Raw genomic sequence first — 23,411 nt, forward strand, 5'->3', positions numbered from 1 at the left:
ACAATCCAATATAAAATGCTAGTCAATGAAAGTAATACTCTTTTTTTGGTTGCTTTTATTAAATATATGTATCTTATGTTTCAAATAATATAAGCCCTTAATTTATTTCTTTCAAATGGTGATTTTACAAAACAAATTCTTGCCTACGCCAGTGACCCCATCAAATGTTGGAGTGGTCACATGCCAAAAATAAAGACATGATAGATTAGATATTTAATTCAATTAAATTACAATTCAAATCGATTAACTCGTAGCAATTGGTGGATAATTCATTGGTCCACAACTTATTTTCGTGACATAATTAAAACATCACTGGAATTTATAATTTGGTAAATTGTAAAACAACTTCCTAAACATGATGGTAAAATCCATTTAAATTTAGACCCAAAAAATATACTATTTTTGAAATTAATTCTTAATTAAAAAAAAAACTCACAATTTAAAATGTAAACTTTTCATACAAGTTCAAATATAAAAAGCATAAATATTTTGAAATATAACTCTTTAACAAATTGACCATTTGTAAATAACTATAAACCATGAAAATCTACCATAAACTTAGTAATGTGAATTAGGTCAAATAATCCGTATTAAATTATGTAATAATGATATGATTAATTTACAATCTATACCATATTTAATGGATGTATCAAATGAGTTATTTTAAACAAATTGGCTTCTGTTTGAATTAATAAATTTTATATATTTTGTAAAGCCTAACTCAGGGATTTGAACTCTTTTAATACAAGTATTTTAAAGCAATCTTATTAATTTTGGCAATGCTTGTATTACAATTTTGAATATGTAGGGAGTAAGGTGAAGAACAAAAACAAACTCAATTCGCAGAGGCAAGACATGCAAGCCATAATGAGCTAATAATACTTTGCAAGCGAGGAAAAAACGGGTGAAGTCGTCAAGCCAAGCAAGTTATCGTGTGGCACACATCATTGTACTTTCTAGTGTTGCAATGCATTTCTTTTAATCCTGCACTTTGAAACAATATACCGACTGCCTAATTGCTTGCTCACCATTTGACCCAGTTCCACAAGCTAGCATAACAATATCAAGGGACCAAGGCTCAATACCAGTTACAGCTTACACACTAGGTAGACTGCTCAAACCTAAGATGCCCAGCTAAATGAAACCAAATTAATGTAAAAATAAAATAAATAATAATAAATAAAGGTTCTTTATATACCTAGCATAAATGGCATTTAACTATCATAGCCATGGATGCTGCTAACAGCAGGAAGATTAGTCAAAAAAGGATAGTGGGGGTGTTTGCAGCTTCAACTAAACGTGGGACTGCTGCAGATGCATATGCAGCTCAAGCAAAATTTCTTCCCTTCTGTCCATTACAAAAATTGATGTTAAACTGTAAGGCAAGCTCTAACTTGATGAAGCTGCACCTTCAAACTTTTCTGAAGCAGGGGCACAGGCTTCACTGGGAGGCAGTGAGGCCGATGATGCTACAAATGAATTTGTGCCTGAACAACTGTTTGTACCCATCATTTCATGATTCTCAGCTTCAGCCGAACTATTCAAAAAGATTAGGCTCCAGTTAGTCATTCAACTCAAGCACACTAAATTTCCCAAGAAGCTTAGGCATGTTGAATACTGACTAGTGCCTCTCGAGGAAAAAAGGATGTCAAAACAAAGTAAAATTTTCTTCCAGCTCAGAACATAAAGATATCTAAAAATAAACATAATCTTCCCAAACCAAAGCAACAAGATTTGTTTGTCTAAGATTTCCCTTGAAATCTTCTCCATTACATGAAATAATTTTTAGCATTGAAAATTTCACTGCTGGGACAAAAAATTCTACCAGGTACAGCTCAAGACTCTAGTTTCGTTAAATGCATTGCTCTCCTACATAAATAGCAAACTCATTCGTGACATTGCAAGACAACCAATGTCTCAGTTTAAGACTGCATAGGGAATCATGCCAACTACCAACAAATGACAAGTATCAATATCATCAACGTATCTAAATAATAACAGACCAACTTGTGACACTTATGACATGTAAACAATGTCAATTTAAATAAATAAATCAAATACCATTCAAAAGAACGGCTAGATATTTCAATCTGAATGTATTTTTGACTAAATGTCTCAATCTAAAAGTTCATCAATACCCAAAACCTGCTCATAAATCAATCTCAAAAGATTTTCTTTTGACACCCAACTCAAGATGTTGGTGTACACTAAAGCCGCCACAACCACAGAAGTAATATCTCCATAATTTTTTCAGCTTTCACAAGCAATCAATTGATTACAATGTCATATGAGAGTGCAAACAGTTGAAATATAAAGTGTTCTCTAATGAACTCTATATGCATAAATTTATAAGAAACTCACACAGTAGACTCCAAATACTCCACAGCCTGCTTAACAGCATGAAGAATCATTTTCATCACCTGTTTCAATGAGAGCTGAGTTTAGACTTACAAAGGAAAATTATTCCTACAGAATTTATTGAAACTTTTGCTTTTGTGAAATAATGACCCAACTAAATGGTGTATCAATTATAAAGGAGAAGACCGGAACCACCCTTGGAACAGGAATTGCAGATGTCTAAAACTCCAGGGCAGTGATCAGAAACACCAGAAGAAAGGAAATCAGGTAAGAGTAGGAAAATGTTGAACACAATTATGAGAAGCCAAAATTCTATCAAGCTTCCTGGCAATAAAGCCATCATCCTTTCTATCATTACATGAGAAAAGGGGCCCAGTGAATGAGATACAGAGCTATTAAAACAACACTTAAAAATTTGTTCACTATGAATCCAAAAACAGAGAAAAATAACAATGAGTAGAGAACAACTTGGTTCAATTTAAATTGGAGAAATTAAAACAATTTGAACATGAAAGAAACAGAATACCTCTAATTTGTCTTCATTTGCCCTGTGATTTTTGGGAAGCACACGAAACTCCTCTGCCAAACGGATGCACTCGCCGACATTTTCAGGCGAGACAAAGTCCAGTGCAACCTTAATACATGACTGTAATAAAATAAAACAAGAACATTTAAAAAATACAGATATTCCATGTGTTCCTACCAATACAAAACAACTGCATGAAACAGTTTGCACACTAAAAATTCCAATTACTGTTCTGCAGCTATCAGTTTCTTCAGCGCCCCAAATATCCATAAGCAACAACTTTTCAAACATATATTAATGGTTAGAAAAGAAGAGAGAAAGATTGGAGGTAGGTGAAAGGACCTAATCTACACTATATAGAAATACAAATAGTGTAGATCATTTTATGGACAAAAATGTACTTATCTTTTGAAACTAAAACCAAAAATTCCTAAAAAATTATTTTTATACCATATATAACCTAATTTCTTAGAAGAAAGGCTAAACATTTCCAAAAGAAATAAATTTTCATACTATATATAAGTGGAAATTGTTTAAATCAGCTTGTCCACAAAATTTCCTTATCTTTTTATAGCAAGATTAAATATTCCTAAAAGAAGTAAATTTACTCTACAAAGTAATTCAGTCAAATTACAAAAAATTACATTTATAATGTCTAGAAATTATTGTATAAAAATGAAAGAACAAACTTTCATCAATTGATAAAAATTATTTATATTTTTGGTAGAAAAACTGTGCATTGCAATAAATTTATTAATATTTTCATTAGAAGTCATATTAAGAATTTTTCTAAAATTAAAAATAATAAAAATGTTATTTATTAAATATTTTATCTATAATGATATAAAATATTCTATTTAATATTTTGCATAATGTTATCAGAGCATTCATATCATATTATATATTATAGTTTTGAAAATTTTCTTATCCCTATATCTCTGTGCTGTCATAATAATATCTCACGTTGATGTTTGTAGTTTATAATTTTAAATAAAATATAAATTTCTATAAAAAACTAGAAACATTCATACTTTAATATTTATAAACTAAATTATGAGAATATATTATTAATTTTTTTAAAAGTAGTATATCTAAACCTTATTAATAATTATAAATAATATTTTACAAAACATTATTTACATGCAATCACATGCAACGCACATGACACCTTTACTAGTTATACTAAATGTCGAATAGATATTAAGGATTCAAATTAGCAGTGAACAGTGGTTTCCAAACAATCATCCAGTAAGAAAGTTTGCATTTAATACTAGGAAATACAAATTTTACAATTTAAAATCCCACAATTTAGGCTTTTTTGTGCCCCTATGGTTCCAACAAACAAGCATATGTGCACAAAGAGAAACAAAAGCACGCAAAAGAAAGAGAGATCCTGCAAAAGACACCAGACAATTCTCCACCCAACCAATTGCTAAAATCATGAAGTTAGATCATGAAGAGAAACAAAAGCACATGCAAGAAAGAGAGGTCCTGCCCCCCCCCCCCCCCCCCCCCCAAAAAAAAAAAAAAACCACAAAATTCTCCATAATATGGTGGCTTTATTTGAATATATATATATATATATATATATATATATGACAAACACTTGCACACTCACCAAAAAAAGCAAATAAGGACAAATATTTGCATTGAAAATGGTGATTAAAGCAAATCCATCTTGGGAAACAACAAATTCCAGCCACAGTATATCATTAGCTGCAGTAATCAGAAGTGAATCTGGCTTCAGGCTTTCTTGAAGAATCAGTGTAGATGTCTTCTCTGTTACGGAGATAATTTAGCATAATTCAGTTGTAAATAATTTAGTTAAAATATTTCAGTTTATATTTATATTGTATATAGCAGAAAATAAGGCTGTAAATAATGCTGAAAATCTGGCAGCATTTAAGCGCTGAAAATGTGCTGAAAATCTGGCAACAACTATGTAAATCTCTTCTATATATAATGAAAGTAAACCCGATGGAAAAGGTATTCAGACCAAAATTAACATGGTAGCAGAGCCCCTCTTCTGATCCCGTCCTTTTGGTCTTAATAACTGGGTGTGATTCTCATTGCTGTTCTTTAAAATAAACAATAAAAAAAAATCTCAGTTTCAGCAAGTTCTTTCTTGCTTTCATGGGCGTTGGCCTTCTCTGTGGTGTCCACTTTGGTGGTTTTGAGTTTTGTTGGGGGCTGCCGGAATTTTTTTTTTTAAGTTGCGCACGCTGTCCTTGGTTGCACTACTCATCTGGGTGTTTTTCTTGTGGTGGTGGCTGGGCATCTTGTGGCTGTCGGCAGTCTCTGTGAGTGGCTGTGTGGTGATCAACCACTTCAGGTATTTCAAGTTAGACTTCCGTGTTTGATCTAAGCCTTCTGTGTTTGATTTGGCCTTTTATTTTTGTCGGGCTTTTGTAATCTGGTTGTGTTTGTGGACCTCTTATTATTTGGAATTGGAGCTGATTTGAGTTAGGCTTGCAGTTTATTTGGTTGACTGCTTGGGTTTATTTATTTTTTTAGTGCCTTTCATCATGTTATTGAAAATAGTAAAAATACTATTGTCAAGGTGATCTCTTGGCTGTTGGGGATGATTGAGTCCCACCTTGTGACCAATCTTTGCTGTTTTACTACAGCTCAAGCTATGTGGGATTATCTCCATCGTATTTACCACCAAGATCGCAGTGCTTGGAAGTTCCAATTGGAGTTTGAAATTAGTAATTACAATCAAGGTAATTTACTTATTGGACAATTTTATTCTAGTTTTATTAATCTATGGAGCGAGTATTCTACTATTGTTCATGCTAAGGTTTTCCCTGTGGCACTCGTGGCTCTTCAAGCGGTTCATGCTGAGAGTCAACATGATCAGTTTTTTATGAAACTTTGACTTGAATTGGAGCCTGTTTGAGCCAATTTATTGAACTGTAATCCAGTTCCTTTTTTGGATATTTGTTTGGGAGATTTATTGCGTGAAGAACAGCGATTATCCACTCAGATGGGTATGACTTCCGAGAAGGTATTTTTTGAGGTTGTGAATGTAGCATATGCAGCACAAGGGAAAGGGAGGAATAAGTTGCAGTGTTTTAGTTGCAAAGAATTTGGTCATATTGCTCGCAACTGTCCTAAGAAAGTTTGTAACTACTGCAAGAAAGAAGGTCCTCTTCTCCTTCTTTTGTGCCACCCAATGTAAGCTTTGATTCGTCTGTTCTCACACCAGCAATGGTCCAACAGATGATTGTGTCTACTTTTACGGCCTTTGGCCTGCAAGGTACGGCTACTAACTCAATTTCTTGAATTGTTGATTCGGGCGCTTCTAATCATATGATTGGAAATATGACAGATCGCCAAGGTGCTCGTAAGTATAGAGGCATGCAAAATATTCAGATTGCTGATGGCAATACTCTTCCAATTACTGCTATTGGTAATTTAGGCTCTTCATTTCGCAATGTTTTTGTCTCTTGGATTATCTACCAATTTGATTTCTGTTGGAGAAGTGGTAAACAATAACTGTGATGTTCATTTTTCTCGTGGTGGTTGTCTTGTGCAGGATCAGGTGTCGGTGACGGTGATTGCGAAGGGGCCTAAAGTCGGACGTTTATTTCCTTTACAGTTTTCTATTCCTAATGTTGTTTCTTTTACTTGTACAACTACTGCCAATAATAATGAAGTCTAGCATAAGAAATTGGGTCATCCTAATTCTGTTGTTGGCTCATCTTATGAAACATGGTTTTTTGGGCAATAAAGATTCCTTTTCTTCTTCTCCTGTATCTTTTGATTGTGCTACTTGCCGTCTTGGTAAAAGTAAAATTTTACCTTTTCTTGCGCATGGTAGTCGTGCCTTTAATTGCTTTGAGATTGTGCATACTGATGTTTGGGGTGTGAGTCCTGTTATTTCTCATGATTAGTATTGTTATTTTGTGACGTTTATTGATGATTATAATCAATTCACTTGGATATATTTTTTTCCGCTCTAAAGTTGATGTGTTTTCTGTCTTTCAAAAATTTGTTGGACTTGACGAGACACAGTTCAGTACGTGTATCAAAACTTTACGCTCCAACTCAAGGGGGCAGTACATGTCTCATTCTTTTCAGACTTTTCTTCAGCAAAAGGGGATCATTTCCCAACGTTCTTGTCCTTGTACCCCTCAACAAAATGGAGTCTCTAAGCGTAAGAATCTTCATCTCTTAGATGTCGTTCATACTTTGTTGATTGATTCTTCTGTACCTCCTAAGTTCTGGGTGGAAGCTTTATCTACTTTTGTCTATTTGATCAATCGTTTGCCTACTGCCACTCTAAATTATGATTCTCCCTATTTTCTATTATTTGGCATATATCCTGAGTATCAATCCTTTCATACTTTTGGGTGTGTTTGTTTTGTTCATCTACCACTTGTTGAGTGTCACAAGCTTGCTGCCCAGTTTGTCACGTGTGCCTTTATGGGATATAGTCCTACTCAGAAAGGATTTGTTCATTATGATGCTCATTCAAACAAATTCTGAATCTCCCAAAATGTGATTTTCTTCGAAAATCAATATTTCTTTCAGGCTCAGGTTATTTCTAATACTCCTATTACTCTTCTTCCCACTTTTGATGACGTGTCTTCTTCTATTGAGCGATTTAAACCATGTGTGGTGTATCATCAAAGTCGTTCCCTTTCTTCAACGCCCCTTCTAGACACTGATTCATCATTTGATTCTACAGTTCCCCGGCGCTCCACTCAAATTACACATCCACCGGAGAGGTATGGTTTTCCTCATACCTCACTTATTGCCACTCTTGACACTATTTATGTTCCTCACTCATATGCCCAATCAGCCACCCAAGCATGTTTGCAGCAGGCCATGCAACAAGAAATCCAAGCTCTTCAAGACAAACACACTTGGGATCTTGTGACTTGTCCCCTCTGGTGTCAAATCTATTGGTTGTAAATGTTGTTTTTTGTCCCACATTGGCAGAATAGTTTCACATTAGTATAAAAGGTTGTTTTGAATTTTTTATATTATTTGTCCCACATTGAAGAGAAGTGTTTTTTGGACTTGAGGTTGAAGCTATATAAAGAGCTCAACTCTTCATTTGTAAAAAAACACCTCAAAGTTGTACTTTGTCAAGAAGTAGTGGATTGATCATCGGCGCCCGAGGACGTAGGTAATTCTATACCGAACCTCGTTAATTTCTTGTCTTGTTCTTTTTACTGTTTTATTATTAGTTTCTGCATTGCTTTAATTTCTTATATATTCAATAGCAATAGTTGTAGTATTGGTGTTTGGCACAAGTGGGGTGCCCGGCACAACAATTGGTATCAGAGCTAGGTTTATTAGCAAATTATATGCATGGACAATTAGTAATTTAAAGATAATTAGAATTAGAAAGGTCAGCATTTGATACAACAGCTCTTTTCAAGGAGCTGGCAAGAGAAGTAAGTAATCAAGAAAAATACAGAGGGCATTCAAGCTCAAGCAAGACAAGATACTGCCCTCAAAACTGTTTGGCCTACACCAACCCCGCAAGACCAACATTAAAAAAAATATATGCATTTTCCTTGTCTTTAAATAAGGCTTTTTTGGAAGGATATTTCCCATTTGTTGTTGTCAAAGTGTTGACCCAAACCTGAAACCTAAACTACGTACATAAACATTAACCATTATTTTAGAGATAAAAAAATTGGGTTTTTTTTTTTTTTTTTTGGGTAACTCCAGAAACCTTCACCTGCAAAACTCATGGGATGAAAAGAAAACAAACATTTCAAAAATAATAATAATAATAATTACCTTCATGTTTCTAACTTGGTGGGGACACCCAGCAGGAATTAAAACTGCTTCTCCAAGTCTTTGAACAAACGTCCAGGGCTCAATGCCTACAGTGCAGCACAAAATTATAAAATAAGAAAACTGCATCAAACAAACACATGCACACACAGAATACATCACGGAAGATATATTATGAACAAACCAAATTCCTCCTTAAGCTTCCTTTTATGCTCCAAAGTCAAGTAAAAAGTTTGGTCATGTATAGGGTGAACAACCTGTAGTATTAGAAAAAATGAACATTACAATTGGGTAAATTGAACAAATACAGACAAGCGTATACGGTATTGTAATTCAAAATTGAACAAAACCCCAAGACAGGTCACATAAGCACAACAGCCAACTGTAAAATTTATAAATTTGAGCTCCAACTTCCCTAGTTTGTCACTAATTATTATAATTCAAAATGCAAAATCAGGACCTCCTAAATAATGTCCTCTTCCTATTATCAGTTGATTTAGGTATATACGAAAGTTATCTGCATTTTACAGCATTCAAATGCATTGCAGTATATTCTTTGTATACAAGACATGTACACCATTATGTTTCAAATTTTCACTGCTGTGAAAAGCTTATGGGAGAAAATAAATGGGTCAACTGTCCAGAAGAGTGGAAGATTCCTTAAATTGATTGACGAATTTAGGTACTATTTACAATCAGTGCATTTGAAAAAAAATAATACACACATACACACACACACACACACACACTAGTTAACATGATTCCAAATACCATTGTATAAGCTATTACCTGCGGTACACGAGAACAATAGAAGTGCCTGAATTCCTTGAAGTGCTTCATTAAATATTTCTGCAGCTTAGGTACATCTTGCCTACGGAAGATATCCCAGATAGCACCTCCCTCTGCTGGATCAATGCCTTCTGAATGTTTTATTGACATTGAAGGACCATAATTCTCCACAGCACCATTCTCAAATGTCCCTTTCCTTATCTCTAAATTTGCATTTCTCCACGTCTCCTTCTCAGCACTTTTGCCTTTAGAACCCTTTTTTTCCTTCAGGATATTTTGCCTTACTTCAGTTACATCAATTTTGATTTTCTCTCTTATTTTCTCTTCCAACAGCAAATCAAAATTATTTTCTTCAGTTAGCTTCCCCAAAACATCATTTGGTCTAGGATCATCTGCTATGGAATCAGGAGAACCATCTTCCATCAAAATTCCAGCATTTAGCGTATGCCCGTTTGGCTTCTTATCAGAATCGCTAGTATATTGTAGAGCAGTAGCATCAGTTGCACCATGTTTTATGTCAAGTTCTCGCTGATCTTGCAAATTGTGCTTTTCTTTCCTATCTCCTATCTCAGCAAGCTGTAAAGGTGTGACAGTCACTTCGGCTGTATGTGTCAAAATATTAACCTGAAATAGCAGATTAAAAAATATGAAAATGAGAGTAGGAGGAAGACAAATGAAAAGAATCCAACAAATTGTTGGATTAAGAAAAAATTCACATGTCTAACTGTGCAGACTGGGTTAAAGGCATGAACAAACCTAAAAAGAAAAAATTCAAATTTCAAACATCTGAGTAAAAAATAAAAATTGAGGTGATGCCAGGGGGATAACGACGATTAGTTGCTAAAAAAAACCCCAGCATGAGATAATGCAGTTCTCGTCAACATAACTTTGCAATAAGAAATTAGCCAGCCACAATCGTTGGATAAATAGGCCCATAAAAGTGCACAGGAATTTTATTCATCGGGATACTGCATGGATTGAAATAGATTAAGCATACCGCATCAGACATATCGCAGTGAAGTTTCGTTACAGAGTCTCCGCGCCCAAGCTCTTCAGCAATGCCATAAGCAATATATGTCTTTGGCCCCAGATCTGGTTTTAGACTTTTCTTCGGCAACTTAACAGCAAGATTAAGAAAACCATGTTGAGGATCTGTGTATTCCTTAAAAGGCAATGCTCTGATAAACTCAGCACCATGGCGTGGTAACCGTTCATCAAATGAATGTGATGGTGGCCAATCTTTCAATTTTAATAACTGAGGCCAGCTAGACTTGATGAACTGTCCTGAATACCCCTCAAAGAATTTATGAATATTAATCTCTACCTGCATTTTGTTAATCAACCAAAAAAATAAGTATTGGATAAAATGCAAAAATAATTTTTTACAAAAATAAATCCTAGGCAAATTCCATAAAATCAGAAAATTTGAAAAATAACACATCAGGGGACTTCTAACAATACAGATACAGTATAAGCAAAAAATGAATGTTCAGGCATCAATCAGAATCAATTAACAAAGTGCATTGAAGGATATAAATGAAAATAGTGCTAATAGAACTCAACAATTAAAAATTCAACAATTAAAAATTTTATTGAAGCATACAAAGCAAGATGCAGGGAAGTCAAACAGACAACTATAAGCACATTAGTCAACTACAGATCAGAATAATAGAAACACAGCCTACCCAAGAAGCCATACATACACACACAACAATTCTTAAGGCTTTTGTTGTTTAATCCTGGTTTAGAAAGAATGCATAATACATCAATAATATAGTTGTTAACACTTTAAAGCAATCTCCTACAGCTTAAACAATACAAGAAACTCAGATTTGCAATTAGGAACACAACAGGATAAAGTGCATGCAGCTGTGCCAGAGCCATAATAAATAAATTGCACTAGTTCAACAACCACACAGTTAGAGTAGCATAGGAACCAATTACACACCTCCTGTAAAAAATTTGGTCATCAATACTTGCTGAACAAATAGGGAAATTAAAAAACTGGACACAATCATCATTGCAATCAAATTTTGGCCCTTCAATGTCAGCCAGTCAAACAATGACTAACATATCACAAAGTACAACTAAAATCACCTCACATAAGTCCAAGCAATCGATGGCCTTGACATCCAAATGCTGGGAGTGTTTAGTATGTGTAATCTGTCGGAATGCACGCCACATGACCATTGGTTCCCAGCTCAAACCTGATGTCATTTCGAGCACATTTTTCACGATCACTGGCTCACCTTTGCTCCAATGCCACTGAAAATGCTTCAATTCACCATGATGAATCTCAGTGGCTTCTGGAGAGTACAAATAATTGTCACTGGAATCTTCTCGAAAAGATGCTTTCCGTAGCTTATCACTGCTCAAGTCAATGTTGCACCCTGGGTTGAAACAGGAGCACTGTTGTGCAGGTGCATCAGACATATCAACGAGTTTGTAAACTTTAGCCACTTTTTCAGCTTCCTGTACCAGCTCTGAAACCCAATTTTCTGAAAATATACACCTCAATTCTAGAATACCGCAACCACAACCACCCATGTCCTTTGGGGGGCAGGGGATGGTCCCATTTTCCTTCGCTTCCCACTTGATTGCTGACCTGACGTGATCATTACAGCTAGTATCCAGCAATGAATTAGAAAAATCAAAACCTTCACCATGCATGTATTCTGATCCCCTGTTAGTGTACTGAATTACTACTTCTTCACCACCTCCCTGCAAGCGGCCATCACGGATCTCCCGACAGCATACGAGGCAAAGGTCATAAGAACATTTTGGACAGCTTCTATGATAGTCAACTATAGACGTTTTGCAGTTGTCACTGAACAGCCAAAGAAGAAGAAGAAAAGACAACAACACTTGGTAAAAGTACAACTGGTGAAACAGAATAAACTCAGAAGAAATTACTTCTGGGAAGGATTCCTACCAGTACACGCGCTCATCATCAGGCAAGCCGACTACTTGTAGCTTTACATTTGATGGAGATAGCCCTACGCGTACATTGAGATAATAAGGAACTAAAATAATAAATTTGGCTGAAGAAATTTGCCATCCAACTCAGAACATTCTGGATGCCAAACAACATCATGGTTGATTACACATTATTTGCAACCATACAGATTGAATAAAGAAATCTTAGTAAGTTTATAATCTAACTAATCCCACACTTTCTTTTCCCAATTTTGAGAGGATATGAGTGCATTCTATCAACAATTAATTAAAATAACAAACAATTAGAACAGCTAGAATGGTTTTAAGGGTATAATCAGAAAACTATACCAGGAAAGAAAGCAAATGTGGAAACTATAATGATGGTCACATAATAAGTACACATACAACTCCTTTTCCAAGATGAATGAGCATGGTACCAGTTTGTGACGTGTGTTAGCTTTTGTAATATAAAAAAGTGAAAAAACCACTAGCATTTCCAAATAAATGAAGTAATATTTCTATCTTGGTATTTACAATGAAAGCACATGGGAAACTTCTGTTGTAAGAACGTCTTTGTGCTTCAACTAAATAAACATTTTAAGATCTTCTCTGCTGTCAGTTTATAAGAAGATACGTAATTTTCTATACATCTTCAAATATAGATTATGTAATGATCCCTTGTCAATTAACATCATGAATACATGATATGATATTGGATGATGAATTTATCTTGCACGGGGATCCACATTAAAAGGGATTGAAAATAGAAGTCGTAGTTGCATGTGAAATCAGTTTTAAGAACCTAACACCAAGATAATATATATATATATATATAAAAACATTGTGAAACCTTGAATTACAGCTTCGACCTCCTTCTCCATTACTTGCTGTTGACTAAATTGTTTCACAAATGGGAGGAGTGCATGTAACAAATAATTAGAATATTGAATTTCCTCATCTTGGCTTATGTACAGCTTAGATTTCTTCAACTCCTGCAATGAACCACAAAGAATAAATAAAACATTAAGTTGTAGAAACAAATCATGACTTCAACTTAAACCAACTGTAACACCCCTAATACAGAAAATATGAAGAGGTCGAGAAACTGACTTTTAGAGGGCCCTCTAAACGCAAGCATGCTTTGCAATTGCAATTTCTACGACAAAAAGGGCAAGCCTCAGCAATTGCATCCTCTTGCACTTTTGGATACCTACATATCATCAAACAAAAAGAACAATATGACAGACACAATAATGAAATTACAGTTAGCAACTGAGCTGGGATTAATTTTTAAAAAGTTAAATTTATCAGATGACTAAACTGCCATTGACATTTCCCAGAAAATTGCAAGAAAGATAACAATAGAAAGAAAATTAAAGAGTTGAAGGAGTTAATTTTCATCCCTGATTTGAGAGGGGTAAATTTGATTGAGAGGAGTTATTTTTGAAGGAGTATATATATAAGTGCCTTTCTGGGTCTTTGAAAGGTGTGTCAAAGAGAACAACATCTTAGATTCTCTTGTATTTTATCTCTTCCCAATAGTGAAGTTTCTCGTCACCTTTGCCCGTGGATGTAGGCTATAAGCCGAACCACATAAATCTTGAGGCTATTTTCTTGCATTTCTCTTTTATTATTCAATTACTTTCTTAATTGGCATAGTTGCTGAGCCTAACTAGCGCTAGCAATTTTAATCTTTAGCAAGTCAAAATGTGTGTTGTCTTGACCCAAACGGGAATGGTGAAAGCATTGCTGGGGAAAAAAAATGTCGAGTACTTTAACACGTGATTGAAAGGACGAGATGAATGAAAAGCTTTGACAGCAATCCAATTATGCCTTTTAGACACACTTCTAAGAGAAGTCCTCTCACAAAAGACCACTTCCAATTTATGGTTTAAATTGGAGTCATTATACATGAGAAAGTCCCTTACCAACAAATTATATTTGAAGCACCGCTTGTATATGTTGCGAATGATAGAAGGAATGTCCATGAAAATCCATGTAGATGAATTTAACTCCATTGTTACAAATTTGAATTCGACTGATGTCAAAATTGAAGAAGAAGATCAAGCTCTTTTATTGTTTTGTTCCTAGCCCCTTTGCGGCCAAAGTACAAGTAAGATGAAATTCTACAAACATTGTGTTTGGAAAGCAGAAGAGGGTCACTTTCAAAACCAGCATTCACAGAACCAAAGGAACTCTAAAGTATATACATTCAAACTTGTGGGGACCTTTTGCATTCCTTCTAAAGGTGGAGCTCGATACATGCTTACCTTTATCGATGACCACTCAAGAAAGACCTGGGCATTTTTTTGAAACATATAAAATTATGAATAAACTATTCAAATTTCAACCAATAGAAAGCAATGATCAAGAAACAAACTGAAAATAAGATCAAGTGACTCAAAACAAATAATGGTTGGAATTTTGCTCACTCAAGTTTGAAAAATTTTGCAAAAATGAAGGCATTGTTAGGCATAAGACAGTAAGGCATACACCACAACAAAATAGGGTAACTAAGCGCATGAGAAAAATCCTCTTGGAAAGAACTGTTATATGCTCTAAAATGCTCATTTATCGAGGAATTTTTTAGCATGGGCTATTTCTATTTCTTGCCATTTAATGAATTTTTCTCCAACCTCAACTTTAGAGTTCAAGAGCCCAAAAGAGGTATGATCTGATAAATCTATTGATTATTCTAATTTGAAAATTTTTGAGTGTCTTGCCTATGTACATGTTAGTGATGGGAAATTAGAGTGAAGAGACAAGAAATGTATTTTTCATGGTTTTTCAATCAAGGTGAAGGGTTATAGACTCTAGTGTCTTGATTCCAAGTCAATCAAGTCTATTATCAACAAATATGTTATTCTTGATAAGATGGTAATCCAAAATAGAAGAAAGATACCATTGCATAGGTTAAGCAAGTCAAAAACAACATCAAGATAGTAGAGATAGAAGATGGCACTACCCCTTTGCAAGAGACTACTCCTATTTAGGCTGCCTAAGTTGAGAACACTAGTGAAGTAGAAGAGATGTCACATGAAGAATCTCATAGCATTGCCAAACATAGGCCTAGAAGAGAGATCAGTTACCTTCAAGGTACAATAATGTTTTGCAGTTTTGTCATTCTAATCCTATTGGCCATGATTTGGCAAACCAATGAAGAAGAATCTATAATGTCTTCAAAAGCAATTTCTTGTATTGATTCTGCCAAGTGATTAGTGGCTATGCAAGAGGAGATTGAGTCTTTACACAAGAATCACACTTGGGAATTAGTAAAGCCTCCCAAGGGAAAGAAGATTGTTGGTTGCAAATGGGTCTTCAAGAAAAAATAAGGTATTCCAATAGTCGAGGACGCAAGGTATAAGGCCTAGTTAGTTGCTCAAAGGTATAGTCAAATTGAAGGATAGTTGCTAAAGGTTATAGTCAAATTGAAGGAGTAAATTTAATGATGTTTTATCTCATTGCTGTGCATGATTTGGAATTGAAACAACTAAATGTCAAAACAATTTTTCTGCATGGTAGACTAAGGAAAAGATTTTCATGCATCATCCTGGAGGTTTTATTATTGATGGGGAAAAAAAAAACCATATTTGTTTATTAAATAGATTGTTATATGGATTGAAGCAATCTCCTCTTCAATGGTATAAAAGGTTAGACTCGTTTATGTTGGACAATGGTTATTCAAGGACCAAGCGTGATATTTGTGTGTACTTCAAGAAACATAAAGATGATTCATTTGTCTAGTTGTTATATGTTGATGACGTACTTATTACTTCTAAAGATAAATCTAAGATCAACAGGTTAAAGGTCGAGCTTGCTAGAAAATTTAAAATGAAAAATTTAGGAGAAGCAAAGAAGATTCTTGACATGGAAATTCACAAGAATCAACAGAAAGGATTGTTATATTTGATACAAAAGAAATACGTTGAAAAAAGTTCTAAAATGTTTTGGCATACAAATGCGAAAACAACTAACACTCCACTTGCTACTCATTTCGAGCTTTCAGTTGTCTTGTCTCCACATTCAAACATAGAAAGTGATTATATATCACATGTTCCTTATTCTAGAACAACTGGAAGTCTTATGTATGCTATGATCTGCACTCGTCCAAACATCTCAAATGCAATTAGTGTTTCAAGCAAGTCCATGACTAATCAAAGTAAAAAGCATGGCAAACAGTAAATTGGATACTTTGATATCTAATAGATACTTCTGATGTTTGTTTAGAATTACTGGTTATACATTCTCAGAGGATGTGTTGTAGGTTGGAAGGTAGGCCTACAACAAGTTTGCAATATACACTACCAAGGCAAAATACATTACAATAACATGGGTAGTCAAAGAAGATATTTGGTTAGGGGGTTTGATTGGTGACCCTATATCTAGGGCTACAAATGAGTTAGCTGCTCGTGAGCTACTTGATGCTTGACTCCATAATGGCTTGCTAAAACTCGTTTATTAAGTTAAACGAGTGGAACTCGAGCTCAAATTTCAAGCTCGTCAACTAAACAAGCCGAACTCAACCTGGTTCGTACTCAACTTGTCAGGCCTCGTGAGTCAACTCATTTATTAGCTCGCTAACTACTTCGTCAGTAGCTTGCAAACTAACTCGATATTAGGCCCGTGAACAAACTCAATATTAATCTTATTAAAAAGTTAATTTCAAACTTTCTTATTTTAAAATATATTTTTCCCAAATCATATTTATTAATTTTCAATCAATTTAATTAGCTTAGTGGCTTAGTTTGTTTAGTGATTTGAAACGAGCTTTAGTCGAGTTGAATTGAGCTCAAGCTCGAGTTCAGCTCATTTATTAATGTGAAATGAGCTTTAGTCTAGTCAAGTCAAGCTTGAGCCAAGCTCGAGTAATATATATACTAAACAAGTCAAGCTCAAATAGAAAAAACTTTAAGCTTGAGTAGAGCTCGAGCCAAAAATCGAGAGAAACCCCATCTTTCTCTTTCCTTTTTACGTCCCCATGTCGCCAAACAGGAGGGATGTGGGGACGTAAAAAAGGGAATGCTATCAACTTGTTCCGACCTATGATGATACTCAAGCTGGCCACAGCTCGCTAGGCTCAACTTATTTGCAGCCCTACTTACATCTTGTTGGGACAAGACTATAATTCATTGTGATACCCAAAGTGCTATTCATTTGACTAAGGATCAAATGTTTCATGAAAGAACAAGACATATTAATGTTAAGTATCATTTTTGTTCATGATACTATTTCACAAGGGAAAATTATTATAAATATAATTGATACTGCTAATAATCTTGCAAATTTGTTGACAAAGTTTCTAGCATTGGCTAAGCTCAAGCATTGCTTGGACTTGGTTGGAATCTACAATTCATGAAATATGCCCATAGTGGCATACGATGAAGACGATGGAAGAAAGAAAATATCAACCACATGTGATTGGAGGAGAAGATTCTTTTAATGATGGACCAGCCCCATACGAATGTTTGGGTCAACCGCATATGACTGTTTCACAATAAATCTCTTGTTGGAGCTCTCATTCAAGAGTGGAGTTACTTGTCTTCTCATGCCTGGTCAACACATTCATGCTTCAAAATAAATCTCTTATTCAAGAGAGGAGTTATTTGTAATAAATTAAGAGTTTATTCTCTCATTAAGGGATGAGTTTTTTTGGAATTGGAAGAAATAAAATTAAAAAGTTGACTTCAAGAGAAGTTAATTTGCATCCTCGATTCAAGGAAGGGTTAATTTGATTTGAGAGGGAGTTATTTTTGAGAGGGTGTATATATAGGTGCCCTTCTAAGTCTTGTGTTAGAGAATATAACATCTTAGGACCTCTTGTGTTCTATCTCTTCCCAATAGTAAAGTTCCTTTGGCCATCTTTGCTTATGGATGTAGGCTATAAGCCGAACCACGTAAATCTTGTATCAATTTTTTGCATTTATTTTATTATTCACTTACTTTACTAATTGCTGTACTTGTTGATCCTTAAAAAATAAAAAAAAATAAAAAACCTTAAGATCATTAGTTTGTAACTAATCCACATCTATGATCTAATTTTAAATGGAAGAAATCTTTCATAAAAACAAATAAACTAGTTTCATGTTTCTAATACTTTACATCACTAAATTTGTCACCTAGATTAATATTAAATTCTTCTTAGATAGGACATACATCATTGATATAAATAATAGAACACATTTATCTTATAAATAGACACAATAACTTCCAAATTTTTATTCAATTTGCATCCACCTAAGAGAAATAAAAGTAATTTAATTTCAAATAGACATTGAAGTGATGTAATACCAAATAATTTCTTGGCACATTCATAATGTTCAAATAATTCAATTCCTTAAACAAACAAAATACTTAAAATAAGTTCACATTGGTTAAATTCATTAGATGCTTTTGTATATATCAATATTAAATTCATCCAATACACATCCAACTATTAGTATGATAAAACTACATTGATCCTAAGGACAAAAAAGCCTCATCCAAACCACATCATTACTAACAAGCATATCTATTCCAATACTCTCCCTCAGCAGAGTACAAAAATCACCTAACCCAAGCTTGTTACAGAGATTTTACAAATGAAGTCCACACAACCTTCTTCAACACAGAATTCCTCACAAAATGAGTCAACTTCAATGTGCTTTGTCCTCCATGAAATGCTAGGTTACAAGCAATATAAATGGCAACTTGATTATCATAAAACATATCTATTGGTTTCATAACCAAGGACCCCATCTCTAACATAAAAGACTTCAACCAAATAAGCTCACTCACAATATAAGAAATTGCTCGATATTCTACTTCAGCATCTAGCAACAATAATTTGTTTCTTGCTACACCATGTAACAAGATAACTCCCAAAAAAGTATTCCAATAGTAGACCTTTGATCATGAGTAGAGCCAATCCAATCACATCACACTATCCCATGGTCTGAAAGTTTTTATTACAATTGTGTATCAAGTCTCTACTAGAAAAGACTTAAGGTGCCATAAAATCCTACAAACAGCATCCCAATATGGTTGTTTAGGATTTCAATAAATTAAACGAAGAACATGCAAGATTTAGTGACAATCAAGGAGATAAACCTACCTATTAACTGCCTCTATTGATGTTTGTCTTCAAAGTCCAATCGAATATGCCTAGAAAACTTCAAATTGAAATCTATACGAGTATCAATTGGCTTTGCTCATCTAAGTTATATTTTCATTAAGATAGATTCAATCCTTTCTTACACCGTATAACCTCAATAACAAGAAAGTAACATAAAAGCATCCAAGTCCTTGATAAAGCCTTAAGCTATGTGATGTAGGGGCAGCATCAAGGTTCTGCAGCCATGGAGAAATTAGAAGAGATGAAGGGGAAGGGGGGGGGGGGGAGAGGAGATACTAAGGTGGAACTCACGTCCAATTAACAATTCAAATTCATCATCTGCCTACATCATGTAAGAAAGCCTCTTTACATAAATTACACAAACCCCTAAAACTACACTACATTACGAACATACCTATACTTTACACAAATATCACAAACCCCCAAATACACAATCTTATACCATAGTAGTTAAAAGCACACCTAGGTGCGAGGCGCAAAGAGGCAAGGAGTACAACGCCTCATCCCAGGTGGGGCGAAGGTACCTGCAAGAGTTGCAAGCATGTGAGATGACGCACAGAGGGGCGCCAAGCGACAAGAGTCGCGCCTTGAAGTTTTTTAACTCGCTAAATAAAGAAATAGCCAAAGCAAAAGGAGCGCCCTAATTTGACTCGAATCAACAGGGGCCTGTGTGGGCTTTTGTGGAGCCTAATTGTGTTTTAATTTGGATGACGACCCAATCTCTATTTAATTAGAGATTTCTATCCTAAGGCTTAGTCCATGGAGTTGCGGCTTAGGCCTTTACTTCATGGATTAAGCGGCACAAGTCGTACTTGTGGGGGTCCGGGGGCAACGCCCCCAGGAAATTTTTTGGAGCCCATTCGGAACGGAACCCTAGGCGCAACATATAAAAAGGATTGCTTTCGGGTGATTAGGGTTGGCGTGGTTGTACCTGTGAGAGAGAGAGAGGGAGAGCATTGTATCACTGCACTCTCTATGTTTTCTTCCTGATAATATTGAAATCCTTGCAACTCCATGGACGTAGGCAAAATTGCCGAACCACGTAAATATTGTCTTGTGCGTGTGATTGATTTTTCTTTGACGTTATTTTTCTTTCTATTTTGTTTCTCATAGGTTACGGGAATTTGTTCTTTATTCCCAACAAGGCCAGCACGAAACCCTTCTTCTTCGACCCTTTGAAGCCCAACCACCCTTCGCGAGTTTGTCTTCCACATTTCGAACCAACAAGAGCCTTCGCAATTTCGGCTGCAAGCCTTTGAACCAGCAACGTGAGTTCGTCTTCGACATTTCGAACCAACAGGAGCCCCCATGAGCTCGTTTTCGAGTCTTCAAACCATGGTTTTAAATGCTACGTAACGGCCGATACGTAACGTAAATCAAGGGCTCCGAAACCGATCCAGGCCGATAATGCGGTTCGAAAAAAATTCACAGCCGTAATGGCCGTTACGTCTCCATAACGGTCCGTAACGGCCGTTACCCCTACGTTACACTCCGTAACAGTCCGTTACGGACCGTTACATACCGACAACTTGCAGAATCTGCTTTATGTTGTGCAACGTTCCTTTCCCCCTTTCCCAAGTCCCAAGCACCCATCTACCATTCAATCTACCTAAATCTAACATTCAAAGAACAAAAATACTTACTTGCAGTTTTGTTGGCTGAGCCGCCGAAGCTATAAGAAGGCTTCACGCCTTCACTCCTTCGAAGCCTGAGTTGATCTACTCATCTTCGCAGCCTTCGTTTCCTGAATCCTGAACCTAACAAAGTTCTTCGAAGCTTGAGAGTGGCCGAAGGCAGCTTCATCCGCCACCGCCAGTCGTCGCACTCGCCGCCACTAGCCAGCCCTCTACCAGTCGTCGGCGTCGTCGCACTCGCAACCACCAGCCAGCCCTCCGCCAGTCGTCGCACGAAGCTTCGAGGCTTCTCCATCCTCCGAGTCGCCTCCCCTCTCTCGGTCTCACTCAGAGTCTCAAACTCTCTGCCCTCTGCTCATCTCGCGTATGAGATAAGCTTTATTTCAGTAACACTCAACACCCACAACCACATCTTAAACATTTTATTATGTTTTTTTTTTTAATTATAATTTATTGTAAGTAATGTTTGTTAAATTGAATTAAAAAAAAAGAGTAATTTAATAGAGTAAAAAGCTTTAAAATTTCAGATTCATTTAATATGCAAATTGGTTCCTAAACAATTTAAGCATGTCATATTCTGTTTTGATTAACATACTTTTATTCATTCTTTACGTATTCTTTCTTTCCTTTTGGTTTCATTGCATATAAAATATATATTATTTTAAAATAAATGACTATGACATGGCATTCCAAAAATATGGAGTGGACAATTTCTCATGTTCTATTTCTATGCTATTTTATATTTGTGAGTAAAACAACATTTTGCATAATTATTTCCCCTAACAGCATTTTTTTTGTTGTAAATTATTATATTCATATACAATATCAATTTCATTTATATGGTATCGCATTAACATTTTTTGAAAGCTGACACCGATAGAAATAGACTAATAGTATTATGGTTACAGACTTCCAAGATACAACATTAGTACAAAAAATACTCTTTTCCAGTCTTATGCCTTGCCTATAGATGCAACTCTTGTTTTTTTTTTTCTTTTCAAAGATCAGAAATCTCCCACATCTTAAACTTTTTATTATGTTTTTTTTTTAATTATAATTTGTTGTAAATTATGTTTGTTAAATTGAATTAAAAAAAGAGTAATTTAATAGAGTAAAAAATCAAAAAACAGTAATAATTATGTAAAATAAAATTTTCTTAATTTATAAATATTTTAATTGTCTTATATTTTTTGAAAGGTAATTAGGAAAATTTAGTTTCATCACATATTTCCTATTTATAAATATTTTTTAAGTTTTAAAACATCATTTTGACCTTAAATTTAAAATTAGGTAAAATAAATCGTTACATGATCTATTTTTTGTTTTTCAGTTATCAAATAAAGTAAAAATTGATAACTTAATAAAAAACATTTTAACCTAATAGTTAATATATTAATAATTCAGATTTTTGCTAATTACTAGTTTACTACTGGAATTTGTAGAAAAATTTTATTTTAATCCATAAATTGAGAAAATGCTTAAAAAATTAAATAGAAAATTTGTACTGTATGGATCTCTATTAGTGATGCTGTGATGTATATAAAAGTAGAGTAAGTTTTTTCCACCTTTAAAATTACAATGTTAATTTCTTATAGTTATAAATAAAAATAAAATCAAGTTAAAAAAATAATGAAAATACCTTTTTAAAGATGAAGGAATATATTTTTTTGTAATAAAATATCTAATATTTTATAATTTTGCTTATTTAAATATCAAAATAAATTAAACATTACTTATTATTTTTAATCAAATATTATATTTTATTTTTACGTAATAAGTATTTAAAATTAGAAGGACTATTTAGTACTTATTATTTAATATTTACTAAATTACTAATTATAAATTATTCCTGTCATTTTTAGAAAGGTTGTAACTTTATATTTTCTCTATGTTTTGTGTAGAGATCATCAAATTAAGTCTATCAATATGTCACGTGATAGAGGAAATGAGAACTTACCTAGTGAGGATATTGGATGGCATTTTGGTACTGCGGTGGACGATAATAGACATGTTATTATGTGTAAGTTATGTGGGAAGATAATTAAAGGGGGCATTACACGCTTGAAACAACACTTGGCACATAAAAAAGGTCAAGTAGCTGGATGCTCAAATGTGACCACACAAGTCAGAGAACAAATGATGAAACATCTACAACAGTATGCTGAGAAGAAAAGAGATAAACAAAAAAGGCAAGAAGAAGCAGAAGCCCAAATTAGAGGAGATTTTGAGAATTTGAGCGATGAAGAAGACTTGGAAGAAGAAAGTATGAGATTTGCTCGACAAGAAAGCATACGATCAC

At 34.6% G+C, this 23,411-nt stretch overlaps 1 protein-coding gene across 1 annotated transcript in view; it reads right to left on the reverse strand.

Moving 5' to 3' along the window:
• Positions 1-947: 947 nt before the first annotated feature.
• LOC131145451 (lysine-specific demethylase JMJ26-like) overlaps positions 948-23,411 on the reverse strand; it is a 29,989-nt gene continuing 7,525 nt past the window's right edge. Inside the window, exons 3-13 of the mRNA XM_058094531.1 lie at positions 13,478-13,577; positions 13,218-13,359; positions 12,363-12,426; positions 11,528-12,257; positions 10,428-10,754; positions 9,431-10,054; positions 8,826-8,898; positions 8,645-8,730; positions 2,885-3,004; positions 2,362-2,420; positions 948-1,537 (exon numbers count right to left, since the gene is read on the reverse strand). Coding sequence (XP_057950514.1) covers positions 1,390-1,537; positions 2,362-2,420; positions 2,885-3,004; positions 8,645-8,730; positions 8,826-8,898; positions 9,431-10,054; positions 10,428-10,754; positions 11,528-12,257; positions 12,363-12,426; positions 13,218-13,359; positions 13,478-13,577 — 2,473 coding nt within the window. The 3' untranslated portion in view covers positions 948-1,389. The remainder of the gene's footprint in view (positions 1,538-2,361; positions 2,421-2,884; positions 3,005-8,644; positions 8,731-8,825; positions 8,899-9,430; positions 10,055-10,427; positions 10,755-11,527; positions 12,258-12,362; positions 12,427-13,217; positions 13,360-13,477; positions 13,578-23,411) is intronic.

This window comes from Malania oleifera, chromosome 13 (genome assembly GCF_029873635.1).
Source record: "Malania oleifera isolate guangnan ecotype guangnan chromosome 13, ASM2987363v1, whole genome shotgun sequence".
In the NCBI taxonomy this organism is placed as follows: Eukaryota; Viridiplantae; Streptophyta; class Magnoliopsida; order Santalales; family Ximeniaceae; genus Malania; species Malania oleifera.